This window comes from Larus michahellis, chromosome 23 (genome assembly GCF_964199755.1).
Source record: "Larus michahellis chromosome 23, bLarMic1.1, whole genome shotgun sequence".
Lineage (NCBI taxonomy): Eukaryota > Metazoa > Chordata > Aves > Charadriiformes > Laridae > Larus > Larus michahellis.
Window position 1 is genome coordinate 4463422 of NC_133918.1, and position 20715 is coordinate 4484136.

A 20715-nucleotide genomic window follows, 5' to 3' on the forward strand; every position below is an offset into this window, starting at 1 on the left:
TGCACCACAAGTAAAGAAGGCTTAATTTTTTTATTCCTCTTTTACTGGGATACTTAAGTTTGTTCAGGCCCTTCACTTGCTCGGCAAGGCAGCATCGAAGTTCGCTGCCTCTCTTAATATCTTCTCAGCATGCGTGGTTTTTTGGACCGCGTTTAAAAGCTTTTCGGTCCCTGTTGTGTAAACTTTTCTTTAAAGGGAGCATGACGTAGTTGTCTGGCGCGGCTCGGGGTGGGCAGGCAGAGCCCTGTGTCTCGTCTGCTCGAGGAGCCGCTGCCGAGGGCCGTGTGGTGCCCGACGCAGGCTGGTACCCGACCGGTGCAGCCCCCGCTGCGGCTCCTCCCGCTCTGCGACAGGGTTTCTGCACGGGTCTTAACTAAACCCAGTTGTAGCGGGGGCATTTTGTTCTAGATTTACATGGGAGGACGGGGCTGACTGCTCCGTTTGCTGTCGCTGTCAGTCGTCACTCCCGCAAATGAACAGTCCGAGTTGATGGTGTGAGATCCCCGAGTCGCTTTTAGCATAAGGGGGGTGTCGATCTCTCAACAACTCTTTAGGCTCATCTGGTCTAAATTTACAGGGAAGTGTTTTAGGAGCAATTACCACCTAAACTGTCTAAGAATTTAAAAAGAAATAAAAGCAAGGAGCCCCAAACAGGTAGAGAAGGTAGTTTTTAACCCGTTTTGCTCTGTCTGCAAGATATTTTGACCATCACAAACAGGAATGTGGATTAAGCAAAAAGGAACAAAGCGATTTTTGCTCGGGATTAAAAGTGGATGCACCTGAGGGCTCTTTGCCGTGAGTCTGTGCATGGACAAGAGCTGCTGGAGCTGGGGAATGGATGGTCCCCGGTGCCGCGTTTGTCCCCCCTGGGAGCCCCTGGGCCGATGCTCCCGCTCCAGCCGGCGGCTCGATGCCAAGACACTGTCAGTGCCTGCTCCGGCGTCCCCAGGGCCTGGCACGTGCGGCTGGAGAGGCTCCTGCTTCCCGGGAGAGGCAGGAGGCTTGCCCTGCTTTGGCCAAGCATGCACGGAAATCGGCTTCTTAAATCAGACTTTTATCGGACCAGAGATGTTTTATTCAGTGGCATGCCTTGCCTCAAAATCTGTTTACGGTGTAAGTTGAGGCAGACCACCGGGGATAAAGACTCGTGTTGACCAAGTTATTAAAAATATTCTTAGCGTCCTGCATTTTCCTGTTTAGACGCACAAGTGGAAGGAAATACCTGTATTTCTGTGATAACGAGCAGTTTCGGGCCCCGCGCTCCGTGACGTTGTACTGTATCTCCCAGCTCTGCCACTGAGCAGATGCTGCCGGCACCGGCCCTTCTCCAGACGTCAGTATTCGCCTTGCCGTTGTGCAGAAGAAAAGCTTTCGCCCCTCGCTTTCTTTCGGTTTCAAGTTAGCAGCCGGGCGCATAAATAATTTTTCATTTGGCAAGGGAGTTCATACAGAGGTGGGGGGGGGGGGCAAAGCAACTGCGGAACTGCGTTCCTCGTGCAGCGTGGGAATGAAAACTGGGGGCAAAAAGTGCCATTGGGTGATTCTCAGAATTTCGGTCGAGGGCTGGCTGCAGGAGTCGGAGGTGCAGGTGGTGGGTGCAGCGATGCTCGGGTATGTACAGGGGAGGCAGAGAAGGACGGCACCTGCGCAACAGCAATCGCTTCACGCCGTGAATTCGGGGAAGCCGAATGTTTTACTCTGTTTTTACCAACCTGCAGTAGACGATTTTCTGAATATAAGCAGCAGCCCAATGAAAATAGTCAGCGAGCCAAAGGTTGCCCATCACCTGAAGGCAGATCCCTCACGTGCTTTCTGGTACGGCCCTTTCACACAGTGGGTAAGTTCCTTTTTTTAGCCTCTCTGCCTGATTTCCAGCCCCAGCCTTTCCCCGGCGGTTCCCAGCCCTGAGCTCAGAGCTGAACCGCTGCCAACCCAACGTGACTTCTCTTCCTGTAAGAGAGACAAAAGAAAACGACCTTCTGCTTCCTCTCCCGAGCCTGCCCAGCGGATTCCAGCCCCGATGGAGGAGTCGCTCCTTGTTGCAAAGCCTCACATGATGTTGCAGTCATCAGTATTTACCAAAAGAGCCGGGTTTGCATGAAAACAGCCTGCACAGACGCTGCAGTCACATGGAGATACTGGCCTTTTCTTTTAGGGTAATGACTTTGGTGGTTGAAACAAGTGCAGAAGTAGTCATCGGGCTGATGAAACCGTGTCCTCATCCCATTTGGAGGCAAACCTCTTGGGTTTTGCTTGCCTGCAGCTGACTGAGGGAGGGAGACTGACACCCCCCCACGCCCCCCCCAGCTCTGCTGACCTATTCAAGAGTTTCTCCAGAGCATCATTTTTGCCCTCTGTAGCCACATCAGCAAAGAAAACAAGATGACTGGAGAAAGTCACAGGACTGCTCTCGTATCAGCGTGTTTTATGGGTGTATGAAGAAAGCAGTAGTATTTGTGCTCATGTGATGTCTCTGCTGCAAAAGGTCACTTGCTTTTCTTATGAAATTAGGAGACTCTGGCCCCCAAATGGAAATTAGTCCCTTCTGCAGCCAGTAGCTGGCAGTGGATAATCGTCCCTGAGCGGTTCAGCTCAGGCAGATGTCACACCAGCCCGGCCAGCTTCAGGGTACCTCGAGCTGCTAATTATTTCTGAAGCATGTAGCTGAGAATCCGAGTTTTTGCGTAACACCGAGCTACAGGGTGTGATTTATTTTTTTTCAGCAGTACCAGGGTGGAATTACAGGTCTGAATTTCCCCAGTGTAAGTGAGGTTCCTGCCTTACGAGAAAAATTCTCACTTTGGGTTTCTGAGGCTTAGTTAGCAATAGGGTGCTAATTACTGGGTGGGGTCAGAGGATTTGGGGGTTGTATTAGCTAAAAAGGTACATATTCGGTGCAGCGCGTGCCCAGAGGTGACCAGCCCAAGCCCTGGCGTGCTGCTGGGCAGAGGTTGTGATGTTCTGCTTTGCTGTTCGGTGCTGGGATGTTGCAGCGATGCCGGACTCGAGGCATCCTCCACGTGTGTCACGGGGATGTGCCCATTCCCAGCCTTAACACGGTCCTAGGTATTGCTTAACTCCATGCCGAATCGCTTTCCTCCTTGCTCACGGCTGCGAGTAGCTCTGTCAGCCTGCGAGATACTAACGCGAACTGGGATGATGTTTGTTTGGATTCAAGGTCAGTGAAGGACTCTCGGGGTTAGGTTAGTGGAAACTGCTCTTTTCTCCCTGCTTGAGGTCTGCAGTCGGTGTCTGGACATATTGCCCGTGGCTGTCGAGTCAATGCCTTACTTAATCCGTGTTGCAATATTGAACTTTCTTTAGCAACAGCCTGTCTAGGCGCTGTGTTTGTCAGGGCACGGTTGCCTTGATTCATTGATGGCACCATTATGTCTAGAGAGGGTTTTTTTGCTCTGGGTCTTTCCCTTACAACCCCTCTTGCTCCGCTCCAGCACTCTTTACGAGTTTGTTTGCATCTTTCAGATGAGCCTGTAGGAAAAGCGGCGAGCGAGCGAGCATTTCGTGCTCGAGTTTCACGTGGCTCGGAAAGGCGTTGCGAGCTCTCGCTGCAGAGACGGCTGCATCCCATTTCTTTGCTGACTCAAGATGCAACCGCTATAAACTGAATTCAGGACTTTAAAACTATCTGGTGCTTATTTTGCTGCTCACATCCTCACCCCTCGGAGTATTTGCAATGAGTAACCTCACCCGCAGCTTTGGAGACTCTTCGCTACAGGAGTAGAAAGCGTTTGCAAAACCAACAGCAGAAAAACTTTGGTGGTAAAGCAGCAGGTGTGACCCAGATGCGTCCAGAGCAGATGCAGCGAGTAAAGAGGTTTCCATCTGGCTGTTCCTTGGCAATAACTGTGGTTTAAAGCAAAGGAAAACATTCTCACGAGCAGCTCGCGCTAAAGATCTCATCTATGAACCTGGAAAACCAGCTCTTCTGTGTTTTCGCCGGAGTGAAGCAAATGTCAGTCGGTGTTTCATGCTCTGCTCGTTGAAATGTGCTAAAACTTCTGCTAAGAAATGTACATTAAAGGCCTCTAGGAGATTTTTGGCTGGGTTCTGTGAGATACCCAGCTGATAGAGGAACTAGCACAGAAATATGTGATTCTGTTTTAATTGGCCGGGTAGTCGACTCTTCCCCTTGCTTTGCAGAGCAGAGCTAGCGGTTCCTCCTATTATCATTTAGACCGTTCTTCTTTTCGCTTAAGGCGTGGATACCGGGGTGTTTTGACGTGGGGCAGACTGAAAACAAAAAAGCAAAACTTTCTACCTGCCGTGATTACGCAAACACCGTCTGGCCCTTAGGGCCGAGCTTTAGTCACCGCCGAGCGTGGCGAACGCCAGCGGCAGCAGCCAAGCATGGCCCGTGCCCTGGGTTTGATAACGCGCCTTCAGAAGGGCTTTCTGAGCATACAAAGCGCAAAGCGGTGCTCCGACAGCCCAAAATATCCTGTGATTTATGTGCTTGCTTTGGAAGGTGGTGTAGGTGTGCTCTGGCCAAGCCTGTGTCGGCCTCTTCGGTCGCACGCAAGAGGCTGAAATGCTTTTGGCTCCCGTTCCTATAGCGGTTTCTTCCCGGCCCCGCGCCGCAGCAGGGCGCATCAACCAGCTGCTCAGCATTTTTCTTGTTTGCTCAGCATCAGCTGAGCGCCGCTTCCCAGCAGCGTGAGGCTCCTCTAGAGAACAGTCTTACAAAGAGGACCGCTTATCTCCCTTGCACTTGAAGAGAAGGTATTTAATTTCGAAGTGAATGTTTTGCCAGAACCTCAGGTTTGGGTGGTTTGGGTTTGGTTTTTTTTTTTTTTTCCAAGCTTGATGGTTGCGAATACTCCCCTTGTGCAGGCAGTGGAGTGAAAATACAGAAAAGTATTTGGACTCGATGATCTCAAAGGTCCTTTCCAACCATGAAGATTCTATGATTCTATGAAATACGGAAAAATCGAGGGGTGGTTAGCACACCTCCCACCATAGGTGGGGGGGTTCATTCCCCGCACCCATCCTGCTTATTGCTGGGATTTCAGACGTTGCAGAAAGTGGGCTGAAGGGGGAGACTTCACCCTCAACTCCTCGCCTTCGGTGCGGGCAAAAGCCTGGGAGGAAATAAATCAGCCTTGAATTCTGGTCTGAAGGTCACCAAGTGACGCTGGAGCAGATGGCCCGAGTCCCTGGGGTGGGATATCTCCTCCTGGAGCCGCAGGTGACCTCACCGAAGCCTCCAGATGACCATCTCTGCGGTGACACCAGAGCAATCGGGACGGCATCGGACCACGCTGCCTCCAGTTTGGCCACTGAGGAGCAATGGAAGGTCTCTGCGTGTGTGTGTCTAGAAGTCATAAAAGGTTAAATTACAGTGAATTCTTCTGCCAGGCTTATTCACACGTGTGTGGGATCAGATGGCTGGTCTGGACGTGCCACCTCCCCGCTGACTGTCACTGGGTCAGCGCCGGTTCCAGGGAAAAAACAGCCTCCACTGCAGCTCCCAGGGTTTGCTCATCTGGGGATCTGAGCTGGATCCTGCTGGGGCAGGAGACCGGGCTGAAAATGTCACTGCAGACCGGCCGAAAACAATGAACCGGGGGTAAAACCGCTGTTTGCTTTAACAGTGGTTGGAAAGCTATTTTTAGCCACTTTGAAATGCGATTTGAATGCGCGTAGGTATAATAGCTGCAGTCAATGGAACGAACAAACCCTGCTTCTTTTTCCATAACACCAAAAAAAGGGAGCTGAGGGGCACATTGTGCTGGGAGGCTTCGGCATGGCTGTTACCCGATTATTTCCCAGTTCCCTGTCTTCTCGAGAAGCGTCGAGCGAGCCGCGCCGAGCCGCACAATGAGTATATTGTAGCTTGTGGTTCTGATGTAATTCCCACCAAACGCTCTTTCCACAATGAAAACTTGAAGTTACTCGACACCCAGCTCCTTGCCCTTTCCATCCCCTGCCCGCAGAGCTGTGTGAAGTCCAATAAACAGTCAAAAACTCCCACTATCTCCCAGTCAATAGAGACTATAATGGGCACAATGCTCCTAATCAAGGCTAGTCCTCACAGCATTTGCCTCGAATTCTTATTTTAGGCTTTGCTTGTAATCTTCCTTACATTCCGTGTGGCTAACTGTCTTGCTAAGCCTGCGATGCTATTTTGGGAAGAGCCAAAAGAAGTTTAAGAGAATAATAAGCCAAAGGATCCCGCTCCCAGATTGCAGCGAGGTGGCTTTTTGAGTTCAGCTGGATGCTCGCGTGGCATGGGAAAATACCGGCTGCTGAGGAGTCTCGGGAAAGAGCCTTATCCCTGCGATAAGATAATTTTTAAAGGACGGAATTTTATCTGGGCATTACGGTGACTTGCGTAGATATGGTGGGGATTTGTTTCTTTTAATAGCCGTGCATCACTGGCGGGGAAATCCTCTGCTGCTTTCTCCACCAAAAGGCAGCCGCTCTGCCAGACCCGTCCCCTGGTCTCTGGTTTCTTTCCTTTTCCCTTGTAAAGCAGTTTGGCGGCTCCTTTTACCATTTCCAGCGGAGCCCGGGTAGAAAGTGGAGGTTTGCTGTTAAACTCTGCTGAAAAGCTTGAAACTGGGCAGCGATGGAGGTGGTGTCTGAAGGAGGAGGTTGTGTGGATGCAAATACCAGTGACCGAAGGGCCGTTGCTTTAAAACAAAGGGTGGGTGTTTTTGTCAGCACTGATTTTTGGGTGGCTGGCGGACGTTCTCCCTTGCACCGTCCCAAGTTTTGGTGTTCGGGTGCAGGTACGTCCGCTTGCTCTCGGCTCGCAGCGGCGGATGAAGCGTCGCATCCGCGTGGTGTTTGACGCTGGGTGCTGCGCTCGGCCTGTGGGGGCGGAGGGATGCGGCTGCCTTAGTCAGAGGGTTCTCCCTCTTCGGGCATTTGCTTATCGGGAGAAAACTCCAAAGTCATTTTAAAACCTTGCCGCCCCCTCGGCAGCTGGGGGGAGGTGGCTGTGTCACAGCAGAGGGACCTGCGTGCCCAGCTGCGTCACAGCCGGTGCCGCACAACCTGCTGCTCTCGCCATCAAGTGACTTGCGCACGTGAGGCCGATAAATTCACGTGGTGCAGTTGGAAGAGCCTTTATACACTCAATAAAGAGGGGAATGAAACCCTCTACTGTGTTAAAACTTCCCCCGCCTGCTTTAAATGGCTCGGGGGGTGACGCTCACTGCGTTTCCCAGCTCAGATCTCGGGAGCTATGGGAAACTCTCAGGAAGCTTTGTGATAATCCAGCCTAAACTTCCCTTTCTTTTATCTCCTTCTATAAGTTAATATTCCTGTGCCACGCCGCGGCCCGGCTTCCTGCTTAGTCTTCGTACCCTGCCGCTGAATGGGGAGCTGCTATCAAGCCCTCCCAGACAAGGACACGCTCCGCAGCCGTCTGGCCAGGATATACAGATTTAGTTCTCAGTTGGTAAATCGGTACCTCTTTTCAGGCCGTAATTAAAGAACACAAGCCTGAGTTGGAATTGTGTTTATAGCCGGGGCGATCTCTGCACCCAAAGACCCCAAAACTTATCCCTAATCGCTTCCGAAATGATTGCATGTGAAAATAACAACTTAATGAGAAGGACTCGTCCTTCTTATCGCCTTTAGCGGGGTTTGGTGTGCCGGCTGCGGGAAGGGGAGAGCAAAGCTGCCTGGGGCTGCAAGGACAGATCAATGTACTTAAAGTTTTGTTATTATTAAGACATACACTGACCCAGAGTGGTTTTTCCAAACATCGGCGTTACTCCTCACAGGAGGGAAAGCAGGGGTGGCTGGCTGGGGGTTTGTCTGTGCCACCACCCGCGCTTGAGCATGGCTTAAGCAAAGCACAAAGAGTCCAGGACTTGACAGTGAGCAATTTTCAACGAGGCAGACACAAACCCAGCCTTCGTTTCGGCGTGAAACGCTCATTCTTCCATCCCTTTTCTCGGGGCGAGATCGCAAAATCTGTTAGCTGGCGTTCCGTGAAGATGTTCGGAGAGCATGTGTTTACTGTGAAAGATCATAGATGTCCTCAAGCTTAAAAATCTTCCCAGAAGTGATTAACATTTTGCTGAGACGATGCTTGAAGGACAGGAGTTTGCAGTGAAGAGCAAGGAGGGGGTTCTCCTTCCTGCGCGTCTGAAGAGACGGCGTCCATGCTGGTGGGAGATCCGGGGTGTCGGGGGCCTCGTGAGTTCTTGCCATGGTTTCTGCAAGCGGAGGGATGGCATTTATACAGCTTGGTTGTCTCGGGCAGGGAGGAGGAGGAGGAAGAGGAGGAGAGGAAACTGCAGGTGACTGGAAAGGAGATGGAAAGCGAGAGCTGGTGATGCTGGGCTGGGGGTGAGAGGTTTTGGGGTGCAGCCCCCGCTCCTGCCGGAGCTGCCGTGTTCCCCCTGCAGAAGCGGTGGTGGGTTCTGGAGCTGCTGCTGCAGGGATCACCCCGTCACAGGTGACTGGAGCTGGTGTCGGAGCTTGTTCTGCTGCCCCGCTCCTCCTCCCGTCCTAGGGACCTGCTGCTGGTGCTGGCCAAGGGCTCCGGCTTCCACGGCTGCTCCGAAGCAGCTGCCGTGAGGTTTTTTGTGGCCTAATTCCCGTATCGGGGCTGCTGTGGAAGCCGCCAGCGTGCCGGGAGCTGCTTTTCCCCTCTGCCTGCCTCACCTGCCACTGCACTGACCAGAAATGCAGGAAGGATGAGCGCAGTGCAAGTTCGGATTTATTTACTGTCCTCAACCCATAACAGCCCTCAAGCGCCTTGACTACAGCCCAGCGTTGGTTCCTAGTTTAAATTACATGGTGGAGCGTTTATTACGTATCTGGCCATCTGTGTTGTAGCCTGGACTAACGCCTGAGCCCGGCGCTGGCTCCAGACCTTCAGGAGGGTGGCCAGACCCCCACCCCGGGGAACCCGCTGCTCGTGTTCTCTCCTGCACCACGAATGCACCTGCAGCTTCCACACACACCAGCCACGGAAAAACCTGAAAATGCATCTGGCTTTGCAGCATTTCGCAGCCAGAGCCCGGCTGGTTGTGTTGCAGCCCCTGGCTGACAGCTCCGGGTAACAACTGATGTAAATACCTTTGCACTCTGCCTTTTTTTTTTTAAAATGCGTGGTCTAAAAATAAGGTTGGAAGGTGCTGCGGTGACTCAGGGTACACGGTCTGCAGCGGCGGGGCGGCGATGGTGTGTAATTGCCGTGGCAGTGGCAGTCGTTCCTGCCAGGGCTCTCCACCCAGCTGGCACCAAAGCTGCCGCAGCTACGCTGGAGAAAAACCAGGGGGGTCAAAGCCAGACCTCATACGGCAGCGGGAGTTAACGGGGGGGGGGCGTTCGGGTCCGGTGGAGGTTGTGCAGCTCGGCTGGCAGATGCATCCTGCAGGATTTCACGCTCTCTCAGCCAGGTAATCGTTTCCTTTAATGGGAAGGAAATGGAGCTCCGCGTCTCCGGGGATGCTCTCTCCTTCCAGAACCCTTGGCCGGTTTGAAACTAGAGCAGTTCAAAGAGACAAAACGCTTAAGCAATTAATGGATCTTTTGGTAAAGAGAAAGCTGCATCTGAGACACGTGCCCTCTCTCCTACGGCTGTGCCGCCCTGCTGACGACACGCCGTTAACGTGAGACACGGGACAAGCGGCGAGCAGCCGTGCCACCTCCGCTTCCAACAGCCTTGTAAAGCCTCCTCTGAAATTTAGGCAGAAACTCGGCAGGGTTGGACCCCGCTGTCACCTCGGCCGGTGGCCGCTGAGCCCAGCGCACGCCGCTCCGCGGGGCTTCGTCCTGTTTTCGCTGGGGACATCCCTCGCCGTAGGAGAGCCCCCTTCCCTTGGGAAGACCCTGGGGGCTCCGCTCCGAGCTCAGGGGTGTCTGTGCCGCAACGCACACAGACAAGCAAACGCGCTGCCTTCCCCCCCCCACAGGGTGCAAAAAGCAAATTTACTTCTCTGGGTCTAAAAAAACCCCAAAGCTCCGATACGTTGGCTTGGGTGGTTTCCATCTGGAAACACGCGGAGATACTGGAGCTGGGGGAAGAATAAACCCCCAAAACCAAATTGCTCTCTGGGTGGACCTGAAATTGAGGGTAAGACTTTTCTTCGTCTAGTAATAATGTGGTTTTAAACTTCTAATGTATTAAAAGTGGGCTGGAGTGCCGGGCTCGGCCCCAGCAGCTCCGAAGGGTCTGTCACTGCCGGGCTGGAGCTGCTGGTGGCTGCAGGAGGGACACGAAGTATCTGAAAACACGTGTCCTAGTTACAACCTGTTGCGAGGAGGCTGTAATTTATCTGGGGAGGGACAGCATGAGGGGACGTTTTGCAAATCTAAAGCAGCTTACGGGCACTTCGGTAACTTGTTTACTGCTAAAGTGGGACACTTTGGTGTCCCTGCCGTGCTCGCCGTTCAGGCGATGCAGAAGAAGGTGTGGAAAATAAGCCCGGATGGTTTCACCACCGTGATGTGGGATAAAGCCCCGGCCGGAGCGAGAGGCAGAGCAATGGCCCGGTGCTTCCCACCGCTGCATTTCTCCATCCCGGGATGGCTCCTCGGCCGCCTTCTCCCCGAGTATTGTCTCACGCCATAGAAATCTGGAGGTCTTAAAGGAGGGGGAAAAAAAAAAAGGGGGGGGGGGAAAATTGCTGCACTCAGGAAAAAATTCAATAGCTCATTCAGCTGTTAAGCTGCTGGTGCAGGAAGTGTAAAAGAAAAATGGAGCCTGCTTTGTTCTGCCCAGACAAGGAGTAAATGCCATTGCCCTAACAGCCTTTTTCTGTTCCAAAAAAGCATGAGGTCATCTTTAAAAGCGGTAACCACCGAGCGGGTTTACACTGGGTTACCAGTCTCAGGCTCCCCCTTCATCTCCCCCCCTCCCTTTTCCTGGCACCGGCCCGGCGCGGGGCTCAGCGCGGGATGGCTCCGGCGCGGTGCACGGTGCCCCGCTGCCGTGCCGGGGCTGCTGCGGGCTCCTGACCCCGTTCCAGGGCCTCAGCCGAGGGGCTGCAGGCGTTCTCCGGGGAGGGAGCTGCTCCGGAACGTCCCGTCATCCCATGGGAGATGGTTTTAAGCACCTCTGTGGCTCCGGAGTTGGTGCCATCCCGATGGTGCGGGACGTGTCACCCTCCGGTGACAGCAGAAATGCTGTGCTGCGGAGAAACGCTGCCAGCGGCCGGGCGGCTCTTTGGTTTGGTTAAGTTTGGTTAAGGCTGAGATGCAGGAGCGCATCCCCGACCCCGACCATCTTCCCCACATCCCTGCGGCAGCACGGTATGCCCCGCTACCCCGGCGGGAGGATGGCGGAGGTGGTGCTCCGGGCTGCGGGAGCTGATATCGCTCTCCCGGTGCTTCCTATGGGGCAGCTCCAGCGCACGGACATCCCTCAGCACCGATCCTACAAGGTTGGGTTTTTTTATCTTTGAGGGGGGAAGGCGAAAGCAGCATAACTCCGGCAGTTAACTCGGATGTTCGCTTGTTTATTTAGCCTGCCGGGGAGTGGCCGCTTCCAGCTATGAGAAGTATGGGAAGAATTCAGAAACGAGAGGGATCAGTGCATATTTCTTTCCTGGCGTAACGCTTCCTGCCGGCCGGCTGGAGAGGCTGCGGGTGGGCGCGTGCGGGTGGCACCCGTCGCATGAAAGAGAAAGGGTTTTGTGCCGAGTCAACGATGAACCGCTCTGGGTGCTCAGCGCCGGCCGTCTGGCGCGGTGCGGATTGGAGGCGTGCTCCGGCAAGCCCGGTCTCTCGGCACGCCGAGGGTGGCAGTTTCATCCTCGTGACCTGGATCCCGTTTCGGTGCGGCGCCCAGGGCACCACAAAAGGTCCAGGAACCCCAAAAGGTCCCTCCGTATGTGCGGTGGGACGGAGCGGGGATGCTGAGCCCTGTCCCGCAGCGACCTCGGGGGCTGCGGAGCCGGGAAGCGCCGGCGGGGAAGGGTTGGGAAATGGATGAAAGGGCTGAAGGGGCAAAGTCCTGCTGGGAACCAGCTTCGAGATGCTCGACGGAGGCGGCGTCTGCTTCCACACGGAGCCCGTGCTGAGTCACGGCTCGTCAGAGCCAGCGCAGCTGTCACTGCCGGCGCTGCACGCCGCTGACTCAAGAGCTGCGCTGGTTCGGGTTGTTTTTATTCCTACTCAAAGTAGCCCAAATCGTTACCTTTGCAATCTAGCCGGTACGCAAAGAGTTAGCTTTATGCAAAAGAAAACCTGAGGGAGAAGCGGAGGTTCGGCTCGGCGGCCGTCAGCCAGCCTTGCTTTGATGTCAGGGCTGCGCAGAGCAGATGCAGGGTGCGGGAAGTGCCGAACAGTCCCCTGGAAATGCCCTTTTCATGCCTTGCCTCAGTGGAAAACGCCGGAGCACCCATAGTAAGGCGCTGCCTGAAGCACCCTGCTCCGTAAACACTGAAAACCCTTTTTTTGCTGAAGGTCTACGAGGGACGCGAGAAATATATGTTACGCGAATACAAGAAATCTGCTTTTTTAACACTTACTGCGATCCTTTAAATTCTTTTGTTTAATGATAAAACCTGATGTAGAGGAAGGCATTTGTGGTTGCTCTTGAGTCAAAGACCGAGCTGATGCGGGACGCAGTTAGGAGCATCCGGGACCCGCTTTTGGTTCAAAATATACAAGCCAGTTTAAAACAACAAATCCTGAGCGTTGCAGAATTTATCCTAACTTGACTCTTGGGCCCCTGTCCTCCGGTGCTTTCCCTAGAAGAGGCAGAAGTGCTCCCGGGATGTTTGCGCTGCTGCCAAACCGTAACTCGGGACTTGTTTGCTTCATCCTCGGGGCCGCTCTGCCCCTCGCCTGTGCTCCTGGCTCCCTCCTTACTCCCCGCAAGGTTTCACAACCCTCCATCGCCGCTGCTTTTGTTGGCACCGACCTCGAAACACCACTGGATAATAGCTCATAGCCCATGTTCTCATGTTCTCTTAATTTTTGGTAATTTTCTGTGTTTAACTTATTGCAGCACTGTTTTTCAGACGCCGTCCTACAACCACATAAGTGAAATCTCGCTGCAGCCCTGGGCTCTGCTGGAGGAGCGGGGCCGGCAGCCCAGAGCCTTGCAAAGTCTGATGACTTCAGCCCTCCTGGAATCGCTTGCAGGACGGCGTGAAAAACGCACGCCGAGCAAAGGTTGCGATAACGCAATAGGAATCGTTTCCGAAAATCAGGCTGCGTTCTGCAGGCAGCGCTGCCCTTCCCGGGAATGCTGCCGGGGAGGAGCGGGAGATGGATTAGCCGGGAGGGCAGAGGCTGCTCTGGCAAAGGTGCGGGGAAGATTTATTTCCTGCTGAGCGAGGTCCATTCGTGACTCAGCAAAAGGCGAGTGGCGTGGTCCTTCTGCAGAGTCACCAGTAGATACCAGGAAAGCAGAAGTCAGCCCTGGCCGGGCGCCGGCCGTGGCCGAGCACCGAGGAAGCCCGGCCGCGCGGGTGATTCTCCGTGCTCGGATGACAGAGCGGAGGCAGGAGGAGACGCGGGTGTCCTGACCGTCCCGCGCCCCCTCCCCAGGCCCGGCTGCCTGCAGACGTCGCCTCCCCGTCCTTTTCCAAATGCTGATTTCTTTAAAACACAAAGATTGGGAAAGGGACGACGTAGCTGTGTCCCGCGTGTCATCCCGATTTGCATCACACATGCTTCACCCCGCGTGCTTCTACGTGGCTTTTTTCCAAATACCTTTACCTCACGAGTTATTCATACAGCCCTGTAAGCCTGCCGAATGACATCTTTAAAGTTTATTTTGGCTTTTCAAAAATCCCGAGGACGCCCTTCGTGTGCCACCGCCGCAACCCGCTGGATCTTTTGTATCGATGGTCTCCAGTTGCTAATGACGCGCTTAGTTAATTATTCACCAAGGTAACAGAAGCCAGTTTTAAACCCCCGCTGGGCAGAGCGGTCCTGGAGCGTGGCCGGTGGCTGTGGCCGGGTTACCCGACCCACACCAGACACGGATGCGATGTGGGTCCCACTGTAGCTCTGCAGAGCCAGGGACTTCACGGCTGCGGTACCGGTGCCCAGCCTGGGCTAACAGCCGCCCCGGCTCCGGGAGCCACCAAGGAGCCTTTGGGATGCACGGGATGAGCAGCTGCTGGGGGCTGCAGCTGGAGGTTTTTACACCCAGTGAAACCTACAGGAAAGCTGGAGAGGGACTTTTTACAAGGGCGTGTAGTGATGGGATGAGGGGTGGTGGCTTCAAACTGGAAGAGGAGAGATTGGGATGAGATGTGAGGAAGAAATTCTTGGCTATGAGGGTGGCAAGCCCCTGGCCCAGGTTGCCCAGAGGAGCTGTGGCTGCCCCATCCCTGGAGGGGTTCAAGGCCAGGCTGGACGGAGCTTGGAGCAGCCTGGACTGGTGGGAGGTGTCCCTGCCCAGGGCAGGGGGTGGCACTGGGTGGGTGATAAGGTCCCTTTCAACCCTCTGTGATTCTATGATTCTGTGAAACTCCCCTTGACCTTTCTGAGAGCTTGGCCGCTGAAATTTCTACTTGGAAATTCAAAAGAGGAACGGAGGCGTGCGGGGAGCCGCTCGCCCGGTTCCCCCCAGGGAGCCCAGCGCCGTCGCTGTTGGGTGCTAGCGGCTGAGGAGGAACTAGAAGCTGCTGCTGCGGATCGTGTTGCTGTAAAACTGCTCGCCCTGTCCTCGGTGGTGAAGGATGCTGCTCCGTGCGCTCGGGAGAGGCAAAGTGCACTGCTGCCGCCGGCAAGGCAGGGGCTTGCTGGATGGTGCGTGATGGTGGTGAGCTGGAGAACGGTTGTGAGCACAGGGGCAGGTAATGACCCATAATGACCCAAGAAAAGCGTCATTTCTGATTTATAAGGGTTGCTTTCGCTTTGCAAAGACTCCGTGAAACCAGGCTGCAGGGAGCGTAAAGCTTCTCCCCCATGCCAAGGACTTTAAAACACTAGTTTGGTGATTCCTGCCACGCAGCAGGACTCTCTCCATGTTGCGCTTAGCAAAACTCACCCTCCCTTCATCCAGGCTGGTGTCCCGGTGCCACACGAGCTGCGGGATGCTGTGGGGACGGGGACACGCAGGCTGCGCATCTCCAGCCCCGCGGCAGGAGCAGAAGTTCCCTTAAGTAGCTCGCCCTCGACTGATTCATCCGCCTCGTTCCATAAACAGGAAGCTGGGAAAGTACAAGCAGGTGATCTTGCGCCGCTGAAAACATAAATTATATCTGATTGCTTGTATTTTTTTATTTTTTTTTTTCCTCCAGCTGCCTGCTAACTCTTTATCCAGGTGAAGGATTGTTTTGTCAATGAGGAGTGAAGTGTTTGCAGTGGGGAGGTCTTTCAAGTTCACGGTGCAGAGTTAGAAGGAGCTTGGCTTGGAGACGGAGCCGTTCCCCAGTGCTTCAGGATAACTGCTCTCGCCAGAGCGTGCGCTCTCAGCAGGGATTTCTTTGGAAAGGCAGGTGATCAGAGCTGCCTGTGCACCAGCTGCCTAACAGGCAAAATTTTCCTGCTTATTTTGCAGGATTAATGACATAAAAACCGACAGTAGCACTAGTGCAGCTGGTGTCCAGCTCTTGCTGAGCCCACGTAGGGAATCGCAGCAGGGTTGAACACAAGCTGCTGCTCTGAAATCCCAAAGAACTCACAGGGCTGGGGTCTAAATAGCACTTGATGCTGAGGGAGCAAGCTGTCTCCTGAGATAAAGCATTCCACCCTGGAACTGCTGCTTTTTCATGGAAGAGAGACCGGAGCGGCGCATTGCCGGTGCCCGTGTCGGGAGGCTGGACCGGCGTCTGCCCGCCGTGCCAGGAGAGTGGCTCCTTGTTTGGGGTTTGGCACCCTGATGTGGGACTTTGGGTGCTGGTCCAGCTCGTTGCAGGACTCCAGACCCTTTGGTTAAAGCCACGGTGGCATGTCGCCCAGGTCAGAGCTCAGGTGTGACACCAGCATCGCCATCGCGAGGACGTCCTGCTTTGCTGCAAACCAGCCGAGTCTCACAGCATCACGGCTTAGGAAATCGGGGCAGGAGAGGAGGATCCTTCCCCCGGGACCAGCCTGCTTCCTTCTCCCAATTTCTGCGGTACCAGACTTTATTTCAACAGCGTGGCTTCCCGCGTTGTCCTGACTAACGTCTTCCAGGACGTGGGGAGGCGGAGATTTCCGAATAACCCTGCTAATTCAGGGAATCGTCCCGTGGCGGAGTCGGTATCGCTGGCTGAAGCGCCGCTTGTTTTCTCCCGCCGCGTTGGGTGTTGCAAAGGGAGCCCGGTGCCGTTCAGGGATTGAAAAGTTCAACGCACGTTACGTGCTGCTGCCAAGCTAAATAATCCCCGAGAGTGCCATTGTGGTCTGGAATGAAATCCCTTTAATGTCTAAACATAGGCGAGACAGCTCGAGTCTGCGAGGATTTTAGATGGGGCAGACACTCCCCCCTTTTTTCCCCCCTGGTAAAGGCAGCAGTTCAGCATCTGCTTTGAAGCTGCCGGTCCTGGGGAGAAGACTGAAGGAGTCTCTAATTAAAGTTAGCAGAGAAGGGCTGCAGTGGGCGGCTGGCTGGGGCGTGGGGAGCGCCGCTCGTATCCGACCCTGTGTTTGCTTTGGCTCCTTCCTCCTCCCAGCATCATCTCCTGGTGTGTCCGGCGGCGGGAGGTGGCTCTCGCTGCAGCCCCCTCCCCGTATTCCCCCGTTAGTGAACCCTCAGGGCTGAGTCACTGCCGGGCAGGGCAGGGAAGTGACTTTTCCTGACACCTCTGCATCACCCCCGCCTTGACGATGATAAAGAAACGACCTGAGAACGGTGTCTGGCCAAAGGAATCCGTCTGGGACGACATGGCCGGAGCTGCCCTCTGCGTGCCGCAGCCCTGGCCGCTGCCCCAGGGACAGTGATGGTTTACGTCGGTCTCGCAGACAAACTTCTGCAGTTGCTGCTTTTACATTTCGAGGAAGGCTGTTTAACCTGCCTTCTCCCTGCCGGGGCGCCCGGCTGCAGCGTGGCGGTCGCAGGGACACGGCCCCACGTGCAGGTTGTGCCCGGTCGGGTGCCGGGTACGGTAAAGCCCCAGGATCGGCACAGCCAGGCGTGGGCACAGCGTTCGGCAGCCGGCCGGGGTCCCCGAGACCCTCAGAGAGTTTGGTGCTCGGGCAAAGCTCCGCTCCTGCTCCGCTCAGGCTCACCCTGCGGTGCTTTCCTCCTTTCCGCGTTCAGCTGGGCCCTTTTTTTATGGAAAGTTCGTTGGAGACGTGAGCTTTCGGTGCCTCTCGTGCTGTGGTATCCCCCTGTGTCTGTGCCTGTGCCTTGTTGCCTGTCCCCTGCTTTGGCATCTGAGAAACCTCTGCCCCTTGCCTGGGCCCTGACTTGCCACCTCCCACCCAGCGCGGGACCGTCTGTGGCTCTTGCTTTCTTACGTCGCTTTTTTCAGGGGCATCGATTTGCAAAATGATGGAGAAATAGCGTAGGTCTGAGTCTGTGCGGAGGAAACCCTGCGGCAGGAGTCGGGGCGGGACGAAGGCAGCGGTGCCACGAGTGGATGAGGTTTGAGGGGGAACATCCCGAAGCTGTGGGTGGTCACGGCCGAGCCGTGTCCCCGTCCGCCTTCCCCCGGCTGGAAACTTTCTGTTCGCTTTTCCAGTCGGTCAGTTGAATGCATCTGGCAGGGCTTCCTGCCGAAAAAGTTTCATTTTTCCCCTCTCGTCGTCAAGTTTCTGTTTGGTTTGTTGGTTTGTTTTTTTTTTTTTTAAATCAAAAGAAAAGCCTGAAGAGAGTGCACCCAGAGTGCTGTTTAAAGGAAAGGAGAACTTGAAGCAAAAATCGGGAAACGGGAAGTTGGTGTCATCAGTTTAGGGCTCCTGGAAGCCCTTTGCACGTGGCCGTCCGTGAGGACACACCGCACGACCCTTTCCGAGGTGGTGGCCGGTGGCGCGGCGGCTTCGTGCACGATGCCAACCCCCCCTCTCCCCCCGCTCCTTGTTTTGCAGGATTCTCGCTTGCTGGGGCCTGGAGCCGATGGCAGACAATGTCAACAACTAACAACATAGCGCAGGCCCGGAAGCTGGTGGAGCAGCTCCGCATCGAAGCCGGCATCGAGAGGATCAAGGTGAGCGCAGGAGCTGGAGCGGCGCGACACGGGCCACGTCTGGGGAGGGCAGGGAGGGAACGGGAAGGGTCCCAGGGTTTTCCCTGAGGAGCTGCGTGCTGTTGCGGTGTCTCCAGCTCAGGTAGTGCAGCGTTTCTATGTGAGACCCCTTTCTACGGGCACTGCTCGTACCAGGAGGTAAGATTTCACCTGAGTGGCTTCTCCCAGGTGTTAGGGGGTGACCGCACCATCCGAGGACAGACCGGTCACCGTAGTAAGTTCCTGGAGCTCGGCTGGGCACACACGACCCATGAAGACACTGAAGCTGCAGGGGCTGGACCCAGCAAAGCTCTGCCGGGCGCGTTCACACGCACTCCACTCTCAGTGCTCCATTTTTCCGCAGGTTGGCTTCACTATCCATGTGCAGCTTCTCTCAGAAAGCCGCTGCCTACAGTTCTTTCTCAGCCGCCGCATTCTTGCAAACGAGCAAGGATGGCGGCACGCCTTCGCGCTGGTTGGAGGCACGTTTATGGTGGCACTAGGGAAGGTTAATTTTGTGCTGCAGTTGTCCAGGGAAGCAAACCGGAGTCTATTCTCAGCTGCCTGCTGGCTCACCAGCAATCCGCTGGGGCAGCGAAGGAGCCCCAGAAACAGAGCTCCCTTTGGCACTGGGGGGACGGAGCTCGCAGCAGGTGACGTGCTCGCAGCCACAGCGTCCCCTGAGAGTCGGAGACGGGGTCCCCCAGGAGCTTTCACTCTATTCTGGGAACCGGCTCGGCCATTGCGGTACCGGGGCTCCTCTGGCCACGTGAGCTCCGGAGAGCAGCCTTTGCCGGAAGCAAATATTAGCACGTGGGCAGCGAGTCCCGGCTCTGTGAGCAGGAAACCACGGGCCACGGAGGAACCCAGCTGATCGCCCGGCTCTGCCCGCCTCGGTGGGCAGGGGGGGTCGGGCAGGGGGTTGTTGGGCTGCTCCGCTGCCCGTCCCGCCGAGAAACCTCCCTGGGAGAGGAGGAAAGAGGGGAGAGATGAGATCTGTTCGTGGAAAGCCGCTTGTCAGTAAATCACACAAAGGAAAGCCCCGTGCATGGGGATGAAACGCAGAGCGAAACTGAAATACTGTAAAACGCAGAGGTGTGAAATCCACTTGATAGTTTTTAATTTAGTTTCCTGGTCAAAGAATGTTTTCTCTGACTTTCAGTCCCTGCCGCTTCCGCAGCAGCGGCTCCTCCGTCATCTCCGGTTTTTGATGTGCGGGAGCTGCTGCTGCTGCTTTCAATATCTTCTTTTTTTTTCCTTTCCTTAAAGCCGTGAGGTTTTGTAGCTGTTTTTAGGGCCACCGCTTTCCAGACTCCAGTGGTGCACCTGGCAGGGAGGCTATTTTAGGGAAGACAAAATAAATTACAGGTCTTCCCCCAACACGCTCCTAAGAATTACCGTGTCTCAGCTCCAGGATCCCCAGCAGCGCGCGCCGAGGAGGAGGCAGGGTGTGTGTACGCTTACCGACCTTTGTAGCTGCGACTATCCTAAATGCTTTGCTGGGAAAAAAAAAAAAAACAACAGCGGTGGGACCGCGGCACGCTGCTATTTCGGCTGAGTGGAGAAGACGTGCTGTCTGGGCGAGCTTTCAATAAAGCCCTGACCCTCAAACCCCGCTCTCGGGCGAGCGTGCCAAGCCGGCCGGCTCCTAAGCGCGGCGTCGACCCAGCGCTCGCTCCTCCAGCTCGCCGAGACGCGGGTTTGCCTGCAGATAAATGAGCTGATAACGCTGCTGAGAGGAGGGAACGGGCTGCCCCGCGAGCTGTTGGTGTGCGGCCGGGGGAATACCCTCCGATTCCTCCCTGCCCGAGCGCCCCACGCCGCGGTCGAGCTGAGCCCTGCCACCGCGCTGCCGTTTTCCTCCTCCTCAGCCCCTCCGTGCCTCGGCCAGAGAAGGGCCGGGCTTTTCCCAGCCGCCGCGTCGGGCTCATCCTTCCCTTCCTTCGCCCAGCTGGAGCTTTAAGAGGAGCGCGGAGGTTTCGGGGCCACTTGCTCTCATAACAGGTTCAGCCGCGCTCCCGGCGAGCTAATCTCTGTCCCCTTGCTTTGCCGGGAGATTAGCGGTAATTACTGTTTTACGCGAGTAATTGGGTTAAGGGAGAGCCTTGACCTTGTCCCTGCAGAGCAGCGTTGCTGTTGGATCCCAAAGTATACGCGAAATATGTTTTAAGTGCAGGCCAGCAGCAGTCGGCGTTCGTTAGAAGTGCTCATTACTGCTTAAGGACTTTTCATTCTTAATATTGCAATAACACCGCAAAAGCGCCTCGTCTCGTGCAGTCTCTGGACCTGGGGGGAAAGGAGGAGGAAACCCACCCTGTGGGGTGGAAGCCCAGCTGAAGGGGTTTGCCCAAAACTCCGGAGAACAGGGGTTTTTTGTCGCGGGCGCCGTTTCTCCTCCTGGCTGCGCCCTCTCGGTTGCTGCTGGAAGGTTTAATAATGGTGGCGGAGAACTGCCCGTTCCTGCCGGACGGGCTGCGTCGCTCCACAGGGATCCCTGCTCTGCGGCTGCGGAGCGCGGTGAGCCCCGGCGCTGCCACAGCGAGAGCGTGGAGGTGCTTTTCCTCCCCGTAAGTCACATCTGGGCTCGGCTGAGAGGGGTGAGTGGCCCCGGTGCCCAGCAGCTGCGGGGATGTCGGGAGGGGAACCGCTCCGCAACTCCAACGGGTCACATCTG

At 55.4% G+C, this 20715-nt stretch overlaps 1 protein-coding gene across 4 annotated transcripts in view; it reads left to right on the top strand.

Moving 5' to 3' along the window:
- Window positions 1–20715, top strand: part of GNG7 (G protein subunit gamma 7) — an 81134-nt gene that overhangs the window by 54619 nt on the left and 5800 nt on the right. For all 4 annotated transcript variants that reach the window (XM_074565413.1, XM_074565412.1, XM_074565410.1 and 1 more), the window contains one exon: window positions 17905–18023. In XM_074565413.1, coding sequence (XP_074421514.1) covers window positions 17943–18023 — 81 coding nt within the window. In that variant the 5' untranslated portion in view covers window positions 17905–17942. The remainder of the gene's footprint in view (window positions 1–17904; window positions 18024–20715) is intronic.